We start from the raw sequence: 10,496 nt of genomic DNA on the forward strand, positions 1-10,496 counted from the left end.
GGTGTGAAATAAAACTGACTGTGAGGTTGACGACTTTCAGTATCAAAAAGAAACCTAACACTGTTTCCCCTTCATTTCCACAGTAGCCTGACTTCCCTGTATTTCAACGTCCACTGTGATCTGTGTGTTTCAGCTCAGTAGTTGATCTGTGACCTGTGACCCCCTACAAAGCAGCCATGTCGTCGACATCCCAAAAACATAAAGATTTCGTGGCCGAGCCCATGGGTGAGAAGTCTGTGATGGCTCTTGCTGGCATCGGAGAGGTCCTTGGCAGAAGACTGGAGGAGAAAGGTTTCGACAAGGTGATTTGATTTGTTCACCCTCTTTAATGCAGTATAAGCATTTTTACTTTGTACCACACATAAAGTTCACTGTCTATAGAGGGCGCTCGTCCTCGCTGTGATAGCGGTACTCTCAGGTGATTTCATCAGTGTCTCGAAGTCACTAAATGATGACGGAAAGATCTGAGCATAGCAGCATCAAAATGTAATTGTTCTGCCTTCAGTGTGCCACAATAACTTGTTAGAGTAACCATTATTCACCATTAAAGCAATGGCTTCATCTTACAGCCAACACACAGGACGATGAAGCTTGTATTAATTCTATAATGTGGTGTGAAAACAAGTAGGCTACCTCAAATCTGTGTGGGTGTCATTTAGGCGTTTCTGATATTTGTGTGGGTAAAATGTCTTTCATAAGCTTGTCGTTGTGCTGTAAGGTGTGGACCACGCTTCTTCCTCATACCGATCATCTATTCATGCGATTCGGCTACGAGGCAACCTGGCCACCTGGCTGTTGATGTGACACTGGGACTTCTGTTTTAAGTTGACTTTCAGTTTTGTTTCCATCTCTCCTGTCACAGGCGTATGTTGTCCTCGGGCAGTTCCTAGTGCTAAAGAAAGACGAGGAGCTCTTCCGGGACTGGCTCAAGGATACTTGCGGGGCAAATGTCAAACAACAAGGTGACTGCTATGGCTGTCTTAAAGAATGGTGTGACTCCTTCCTATAAAGCGTTCAGTCATTGTTTTCTACTTCTGAAGTCCAAACTGTACATTACCTCTTCCAAAATATTGATTCACTTAAGCTACACCATATATATTTGAACTGACACTGTACACACTAATGAGGTTTATTGATGTCAACTTGTTTTTAAATTATACTTAAAGCTGTTAGTGTATCTCTGAAATCCCTTGACCCCCAAATCAAATTCAAACATGCCCTTCTCATGGCATCGCAAACAGTTGGATACTATTAGTCTATTTGTCTTTAAATTGTTGGTGGGTCATCACAAAATGTGATCTGATGTGAATCTGCCTGTAATGTTTACTCGCTGTCAGTAGCCACTTTCACAGCAGACCTTTTGACTTGTCATAGTAGTAAATGGGTGTAGTCGTAACATAAATGATGGCTTCTTTCCATTAGGGTTTACCAGTAAGTCATGTTACTGAGCCAGCATGCACATAAGCAGGGCTGTGACACTGGGACACTAAAATCTAATGTAGCCTTTATTAACGTTGGTACACCCTTTGTTTGACACGTCAGAACGTCTGCTGTGAGGACAGTTTTTGGGAAAAAGCTGCTCATGTTCATGATACTGCAACGGCTTTCTGATCAAGGTTACATTTTATATTCAGGTTCATTCATTGTCTGCCACGTACTGAGATTTTACATTTTGTTACGCTAAACATGGCTAGCTTGTGCTATGTTTTTAAACCTTTTACCTTCAGTAAAACACCTAGATTTTGATTCAGCACACGTAATGTGATGATTACCCAGTACGACCCAGACTAATATTTCTATTCACCATCAACTCTTGGGCTTCTTTTCCCATTAGCCTGTTTTTTAAAGCCACTGAAAGGTTAATGTAAGCGGTGTTTTTTTTAAACGCCGCATTATATCACAGTTGACTATCATGCACTGTCCACAAACAAAGTTTCAATGATTTCCTGATGGGGTGGATTGTCTGAAGTGTCTTGCAGAGGATGTGACTGTTTCATGTGACACAAACCTAAACCTCAAAACTGATGTGACACTGGTCTTAGCAAAAAAAAAAAATTCTTATTCCAAAAACTTTTAACTTTTGATCTTGCAAATGGAAACATGGCCAGGCCCCCACATCTAGTCTGCTCAAAGCTTGTTTGAACCAGAAGATGGAAATGTCTGTAAATAAAGATGCCGATGCAACAAACTCAAACACTGTCAAAAACGTGTCAGTCTATTGCCGATGAGCGGGCTGCAGCCTTAACAATAAAGAATTAACTTCCAAGTATGTGTCTACTAGCTCAACCAAAATATACTTCTAATTTTGTTAGCAAAAAACAACATCATGCATCTACTTCAAGTGCTGGGGGTCGAGGCTAATGAGTTGCAGATGAATGCAACTTGTTGGTTTCTTAAATGGCTACCATGATGTCTTGTTTAAACAGTGTGAATCACATGGCAGCCATCTATATCAGCCAACAACCACGATACAGTCAATCAATCAGCACCCTGTTTGTTCATTAACAGTTAGAGGCTTATGTCACTGATATGCTGTACTCGTACAATAGAATGTATTTGAAGCTTCAGTAGAAGTTGACCTTGTTCAAGAGCGAGTAAAAACCCTTTGGATGAGTTTATACTCGCTCTTAAACAATGACCTGTAAATGGGAAAGGTAAATCACTGATCCAGTGGCTTTAAGTAGAAATGGTATACTACCTATAGTGTGTATTGTGCAGCACCAACAAGCCTGATTTTAGGTCAGGTCTTCATATCTGAGCTTGATGTTGACTGTCTTTCTAAACATGAGATGCCTTAATGCATGTGAGTTTAAACATTTTATCCAGTCAGATCTTGAACTATAAGATCTGCAGTAGTGCATGTCCGCGCTGTGTCACGTAATCTTCCACACCAGCTGTTTGAAGATGTAACCGTTGTGTAGCAGCTCTTTGTTAAAGCACTGGCTGATGTGTTTGCATTTGACTGTGAAATCTCTTCAGTTTTTATATTGCTGTTACTATAAAAAAAAATAAAAGGCAAGTATCAGATTTGACATGCGTTCTTTTTACATGCCATTAAAGATTTCATTTTTCTCAAATAAAAATCACAAATGAGAGAAACTCTTTGATAACAGATTTTATTCAATGTCTGATATTCCATGGTTACTTTTTCGCCAAAGCTCCAAATTCGACATTTGCAACATATTGAAAATACATTGATTTAATTTTTGAAACCATCCAGAGCAGGGGGGTCCCCAATGGACAACTCTGAAGTTGCCATGGAGCTCATCCATGTGATGGGATCATGTCTGAGAGCGGCTTTCTTTTGATGTGCCTGTGATTTAACGGAATGAAACCACCGCCTGTACTGTAGATGTAGTAATAACTGGAGAGAGGGAAACCTTTTAATTAAACAGGAACTCAAGGCGTTCACATCAGTGGGCTTCAGAGTAAGTAGAGACGTTGGGCTGTTCCTTGAATTTTCTGGAAAACCGTTGAAAGCACCCCTCTGCTCTGGAGAACCTCTCAGACCTGATTGGTTAAAATGACGATGTACACCTGTCTTTGAAAGTACATTAGAACTGCTCTATTTATTTTTTGCCTCAAAGAAATAGAAAATTGTTCATGTGACAGACTCAAAGCTGATTTTGCTTTAATGGCTTACATTATATATTGAGTATCCATAACCCCTGGAATGTTTTTTTTTTTTTTTTTTGGGCCTGTGTGCTATTCAACTATAAAATCTTGGATTTGACAGTGATCAAATGCTCAGAATTGTTGCTTAAGTTTCACAGTAGCACCTATGCACACACACACATTTCCACATCCACACTACAGCAACGTTATAGAAATGAGCAAAATGCTAAAATCTTAATAAAACCTTGAAATAAATATCTGTGATTATAATTCACTCATAAACACATGTTGTCCTTGGTAGATACGAGTAACTGCCAAAACAGGAAACACCTAAGTGAACGAGGAGTACAAAATATATTGGCAATAAACTCGATAAAGCACTCATAACTAAATGTTGATGGAGAAAAAACACAGTCTGTATGAGGACCTCTACCTGTAAGTAAAGCATTAATCTGCAGTGTTATTACACCATCTACACGCAGTCACCAGATGGAAACGCTGTCAGTCATGGGAAATGTCATACTTAATTACCTAACATAGGCTTGTCTCGTTCTCAGTTGCCAGATCTCAAACGTATGGACAATTTCTGTGTGGGGAACTGACAGCCCTGACCTAATCAGAGCAGCATCTGAGACATGTAGCACCACCGTAATCCAGATTTAGCCTCCAAACTAGAAATGCTGCAGAATCCATATGAATCTGTTCCTGTGACTGGTGGAGCCTTTTAAGACACTTAATGCTCACACTGTTTCCTTTTTTGGCAGTTACCTGTAATATATATGAGCATGAAATGTCTGAGTTTTCAACCAGATGATAGCTGTTCTTTTAAATTTCTTTCCTTTCGACTTGTAGTCTTGTTTTTGTAGTGACGACTCTGACTCCTTATTGATTGAATGTTTAGCTTTTGTGTCAAATTCCCATGTTATTTTGGTTCTTCCCCTCTAACACCGAGACAGAAGTTAGCAGTTAAAGAATTTAGTTCACGACGTTTTGTAGTTGATTATGTACTGTACATCGGCAGCTTTTATGCAAGGTTACTATAGTACATAGATGTCTTATTTAGATTGGAAGTACATGTACACACTGTACATACATGTACACACTGTACAGTTGTACTTTTAATCACAACAATCCCTGATAGGTCTCAAAGCAGAGCGCAGAAGAACTTCTTCTCCCTGAAAGGGTTCTCTGAGGTGGGCACGGGGGTGATCAGGGGGTCGTCACAGGAGTGTGCGTCGCAGTACGCCATCAGGTCGGCTGCTGCCTTTGATACCTGCAGACGAGGAGGATCAGATTTTAGATTATAATGTTTTCAACCATTAGTCCATTACACAAATAATCATTCTTCTGTGGTGCATTTAGAGAGCTCTCCACTGGAAAAGGTTTGTGACCACAGTTTCCTTATTAATGGGGATAATCAGAGGAGATTTTTATATATTGGAAACACTCATCTAGACTGTTTCTGTGTTGTGAAGTAGAATAACATTGGCTGTTACATATTTTGTTAAGACAGCGTGTACAATGTTTTTTTTTTTTTTTATTTGTCCTGTTTGATGTACTGTAGGTAAAGTTGTTTATTTTACTGGACAGACACTCTGTACTCTGTAATCATGAGTGTTGGTGTATTCTCTTCCAGCTCTGGTAATGATGAGCAATAATTCCCACTTTTGGTGCTCTGCTCATCTTTTGACACCGAATGGCTCGAGCAAATATGTTCAAATCCTTTTAGTGTCTGAGGTCCATGCATGTGGTTGTATACAGTGTGTAGTAGTGTGTAATACTATTTCATAATAATGTCGGTCTCAATTTAAAGATCATTTTACACAGTGTACTATCTTTCAGTGATGTAGCTCAAATCTGGTTAATGAAGACTCAACTATATCCATCACTCATAACCTAAAATTGAATTGAATCGAATGTTTCTCTATCAAACAGGACAAAAACTGAGAATTTTGAATGTGTATGAACATATAAAATGCAAATAGATTATTTTACGATTACTATCATAAATAAATATATTACATATAATGATAAATAAACAGAATAAGCAGATGAAACATATTGATTCGTTAGAAGAAAGCTGGATGTTTGCAGTTACAGAGGTATCATGATACAGCAGTAATAGAACATGAGCACAAAAATAGACAAACAATACAGAATCAATATCGGTAGAAAACTCCATCTGAGTGGTAAGACTGGGAATCAGTACATACATATTTGGATTTACTACAATCTTTAAATGTGGATTTCAGTATGAAATGTGTGTATTTACATAAAAATATCTAATATATTTAAATTGAATGCTCATTTAGTTTAAAATGATCTAAAGGTTTACATTAAATAGTTTTTATTTCACTGATAGACTCACATTTGAAAGGCTGGTACTATAACCAAAGCAGAGTTTAGGACTAAAGAGAAGGGCTCATCCCCGGCTCAAACTTTTTCTCACCTAGTTTTTCCTCAGTCATGCTTCGTGACAGCAGCTGACACCAACATGATAATATTAGCGTTATATATACGTCTGCCCCCTACTTAATTTGTCCACTGGTTTTTCCAAGGTGCCTCTGCAAGGTGTTTTTGAAGCCATTAGGAACATGACAGAAGCCAATACCATTTGGAAGCTCTCCAACAGGAAGCATTGACTTAAAGTGCATTTGAGAAGGTCACCGGTGCTTTTTCTTCATCCGCAAACCAACGTGGATAATGAAAGTTGGTCAAAACTCTTCAGTGCTGTCCTTTCAACTTGTGTACAGATTTGTAGAGGTTTAGTTTGCGCAGCAGTATTAATCATTTATTGGCAATATGGTAGTATTATGATCTGTGTGTATTTGACTTACTGTGTTGTTTTTCCTTATGATTTGCTACCATTTCCCCCTTTGTATCATATGTGTGTTTGAGCTTAGTACACTATCATGATTCATATCTGAATCGGAGGTGTCCAGCTTGTCTTACCTTTATCCTGCAGAAACTAGCCTCTATCTTCAGTTGTTCCACCAGCTTCCTGGCTTGGCCGACACTCATGGTGCTGTTCACTGGGGTGTCTCCTTTCATCCTAGCCACAAACGGCAACATTTAAGCTTCATGGATTTGAATTGGATGGGAATACATTCTGTACATTTCAAAATGTTTCAGTTGAATGTAGTTTCTTTCTAATCCTGCTTCCCGAGCAATGATTGATCCAGAAATAAAATACTTAACTTATAATAATAACATATAAATAATGTTGCAGTTTGTTTTGATTGAGATGGTTATCTCATTCACACAGCTGGGTTTGTTGATCGCACAATAAGCTTTTTAATACATCATTCTAGGTGTACAAAGAGTTTTAAGACAAATAAATTATATAGCATTATTATGTAATATATAGTAGGAGCTATAATCAAGTCAATCACAGTATTTTGTTGCTTATTTATAGATTTTGGCTGCAAAGCAAGCATGAGACCAGTCAGTCTCCAGTAATGAAGTATACATATCAGCCAATATTGTGTCATAGAATTGGCACAGCTGCTACATTATGTCACCTTACATGACAACACAAGCATATATATTTTATCAAATGCAAACGACACATGTAAACTGGGCCAAATGGTCAGATTTATTCACCATGGCCCACAGATTCTCCCACTACGAGCATGAATAACCAGAGACGTTTCAAATGTACAATGAACTAAGCACTGGATACACATACAGACATTGATGACATGATGAATAAACATGCATATGACTGAAAGAAAGGTGTCACAGATGGAAAGGGAATCAAGAAGGATGGGTTGTCAACAGGGAAAAAAAGGCAGAGCAGCAAAGGAACGAATCTATTTGAATCATTCTGGACCTTTCCCCATTGTCTTTTCCCTTCTCCCTCCATCCACCCCCTTTTCTCCTTACCCGTTTTATATTCCTCTTCAGGTGCAATCTTCCCCCCTCTTCTCTCTCTTTTTCTGCCTCTCTGTGTCCCTCTGTAAGCTTATGTTTGGTGGTATCAGTGTAGCCGGACCCCACCCCTCACAGACAGCAGCCTGGATGGTACCCTGCTCTGTACAGTCCAGTGCACTGCAATTCTGCCACAATGAGTGCTAGATTTGTGGTGGATGGATAGGATCTCCCCCTCGGCAGTGAGTGGTACCTGCCAGATGGAGGGGGGGGTGGGAGCCGCTGCTGAAGGTTTCCTTATGAGGGTGGATCGTACCATATCTGTGCCTGGGAAACTGGGGCCAACTGGAATCTCTCAGGTTTCAATTTCTGACATAGAACCGGATGGTGTGTGTGGTTTTTGGTTTTTAGTGCTAAAAGATTACACGCAGCTTGGGATGTGAACTCCAGAGGCCTGACTCATTACGTGTCTCTGAGCCTTGTGTGATGCCCACCCTCTCCTCTGTTGCTATGGGGACTGCTGCAGTCTGGTGTAGTGGTTTACATCACAGTTTAAGTTGTGACATGTCTGCTAGTGTTTAAATGTGGTTGTTAATGTGGCTGTAGGTGAAAGGATTGTCTGACTAAATGATTATATTCCATTATTATGGGAGTGGATGTATGTTAGTCAGTAGCTCTAATGACGCTCTGACCAAAGACCCTGTGGAGCAAAGAGCTCCACTAGCACGACGCCCACCACGGCTCTTTCCATCTGTAACGCAGTTTGAATCAATAGTAATATTTATTTTATATAGTCAGAAATATGAATTCTCAATAATTTTACAAAAATCCACTGAAGTAAATAGGATGCTTCTTCTACATGACGGAGATTCAGAGGATACTCGAGCAGACAGCTGAAGTCTCGAAAACTGGCCGACGCCATCTTTGCTAAGCTAGAGTTTCCTCGGCTTTAATGGCGCTGTGATTATGTCCATTACTTCTGTTTTCCAGCAGTGACACTTCTTGTACTTTTACTGCCTCTGGTTGCGAGGAGGTAGTTTCGCGTTCTTGCTAGTGTGTCCGTCGTGCTTGCCGTCGTAAATGCCTCACTAGCTCACTGGGGCAAGACCTACATACAATACTAGACCTAATGGAGGAAAGGGTTTGTGTAAAGTCGGCTGAGGCTTTGTGATTTATGGTGAATTACTTAAAGAACCTTTTTACATTTTTATACAATTAAAGTGAGATTTCTTGTTCTCTTTTTTTTTCTTTTTGTGAATTTGAATCATCTTAGAGTCAAATAATAATATAGAAATGTAGTAAAATTATCACAAGGTGTTTGGTAAGTCCAATTTAAGCTATATATGTGTCTGTGTGTGTTTATATATCTGATCTCAGCACAGCTTATTGGTTCTTATTGGTATACCATACAATATTGTTTATTAAAGTTTAATTGTATCTTCTGTAAATTTCCCTAAAAGATGTATGAAAAAAACAAACATGTAATTTCATGTTTCAATTTCATATTTGTGCACGTTAGAAAGAAATGTCTTCTGGGAAATTGAAATGTATTCATGCCAGTGTAGGATGGTGTAAACATCAGAGAGCAACGCGCTGCTCTGTCCATACTCATTATTTGGTCTCAGCATTTTGCTTTTTATTGTATTGAAATGATTTCAGTTTTTAAAAAAGCCTGTTGGGGATTGCAGATTAACTTCATGAGGGCAGAGTGAGCAGCAGTGTATCTGGCTCTGTAATCTGTGGCTGCAGTTTAAGGACGCCATCTGCTGGATGATGCTGGCACGTTTGACTGCATCACTGGTCTGCAAAGACCACAGTAACAACGAGTCTGCTGCTGATCAACCAGCAACGCCCAGCTTCTTTTGAGCTAAATAGTAAAATCAGATGATCCAAATACTAATAGTAATTAGGTTTATAGAAACAGTGATAAATGACAGTAGAATTTACATAAGATTTCAGGAAGGTAATCAAATATACAGCAAAACCCATGAGAATCAAGTGGACCTCACCCTCTTTCTGGGGAAAAGCTCAGTTGGTCATTACAGAGGAAATGTCTCATTACTTTAATCTGGTGAAATGTCAGTATTTGCAGTGTGGCAGCTTTTATCTTAATGAATATATCTTGTTGGTTAGACGAGATGAGACGATTAACAGGTCGCAAAAAAGGACACTTTAAAAGGTAAAAAGTCACTTACCTTAGGCTGAAGTTGAGGCAGAAATCTGGAGTATCTCCAGCTGTAAAATAATATAGATCTCCCACTTTAAATGCAATTTAAAATGTCCAGTCCTGTTTATAAAATAAGTAAGCCAGTACACACCACGGTCTAAAACAATGCAAGTATAATGAATAACATTATTAATGGCTGTGTTTAGTTGTGCGACCAACAACAATGAAACAATTATTTATTTTTATATTTTATATTTATTTTTTTACATGGCTGAGAACAGTCAAATAAGATCAGAAAACTATCAATTTTTTGAGTAAAACCTTATCTTAACTCCTTATTTGTTTTTTGTAATTTAATTCTTCACTCACTCAACTCCAGTATATAAACATTTGATGAATGCTTAATAACACAATGCAACATTATAATATATAATCATTAAAAGCTTTCAACCACATCTCGTGTTCCTCCTCATGTTGAAAGTTTTGGAAAAATCAAGTAACTGGATGTTAAAAATTAACTCTTAAATTGGTTATTGATAAATAAATTAAATGATATTACAAATTATTGTTGAGTAGTACATACATTTATATTTTTATTTACTTTTACTTAAGTTATAGTTATATGGTTATAAACCATGTGTCAGTGGTATTATGGTATAAATACTGTAGCTATATTGAAAGCAGAAAGCTAAATGCACTCCATTCTGTGTATGTATAATACACAATATACTGTGTACCCCTGTATCTCAGTTTCTAAATGAGATGTGAGCACACAGAATAATAATGATTTCTCCCAGAAAAGTAAAAACTTAAGAGTGGATGTTATTTTGAAAAGCAGCTATGA

At 38.3% G+C, this 10,496-nt stretch overlaps 2 protein-coding genes across 3 annotated transcripts in view; one reads left to right on the forward strand and one right to left on the reverse strand.

Moving 5' to 3' along the window:
* Window positions 1-3,739, forward strand: part of banf1 (BAF nuclear assembly factor 1) — a 4,706-nt gene extending 967 nt beyond the window's left edge. Inside the window, exons 2-3 of the mRNA XM_035666385.1 lie at window positions 134-302; window positions 863-3,739. Coding sequence (XP_035522278.1) covers window positions 177-302; window positions 863-1,009 — 273 coding nt within the window. The 5' untranslated portion in view covers window positions 134-176 and the 3' untranslated portion in view covers window positions 1,010-3,739. The remainder of the gene's footprint in view (window positions 1-133; window positions 303-862) is intronic.
* Window positions 3,740-4,592: 853 nt separating this feature from the next.
* Window positions 4,593-7,598, reverse strand: gng3 (guanine nucleotide binding protein (G protein), gamma 3). Of its 2 annotated transcripts, XM_035666387.1 has the most exons (3): window positions 7,501-7,598; window positions 6,568-6,667; window positions 4,593-4,888 (listed from the first exon to the last, which is right to left on the reverse strand). In XM_035666387.1, exons 2-3 carry the CDS (start codon window positions 6,664-6,666, stop codon window positions 4,760-4,762), a joined length of 228 nt encoding a protein of 75 aa, XP_035522280.1. In that variant the 5' UTR covers window position 6,667; window positions 7,501-7,598; the 3' UTR covers window positions 4,593-4,759. The 2 variants fall into 2 exon arrangements, with proteins under 2 accessions (XP_035522280.1, XP_035522279.1); XM_035666386.1 differs by lacking the exon at window positions 7,501-7,598 and having other exon boundaries at window positions 6,568-6,788.
* Between the last annotated feature and the right edge of the window lie 2,898 nt (window positions 7,599-10,496).

Source organism: Morone saxatilis, unplaced genomic scaffold (assembly GCF_004916995.1).
Source record: "Morone saxatilis isolate NCDOM2014 unplaced genomic scaffold, NCSU_SB_2.0 Contig20, whole genome shotgun sequence".
NCBI lineage: Eukaryota > Metazoa > Chordata > Actinopteri > Moronidae > Morone > Morone saxatilis.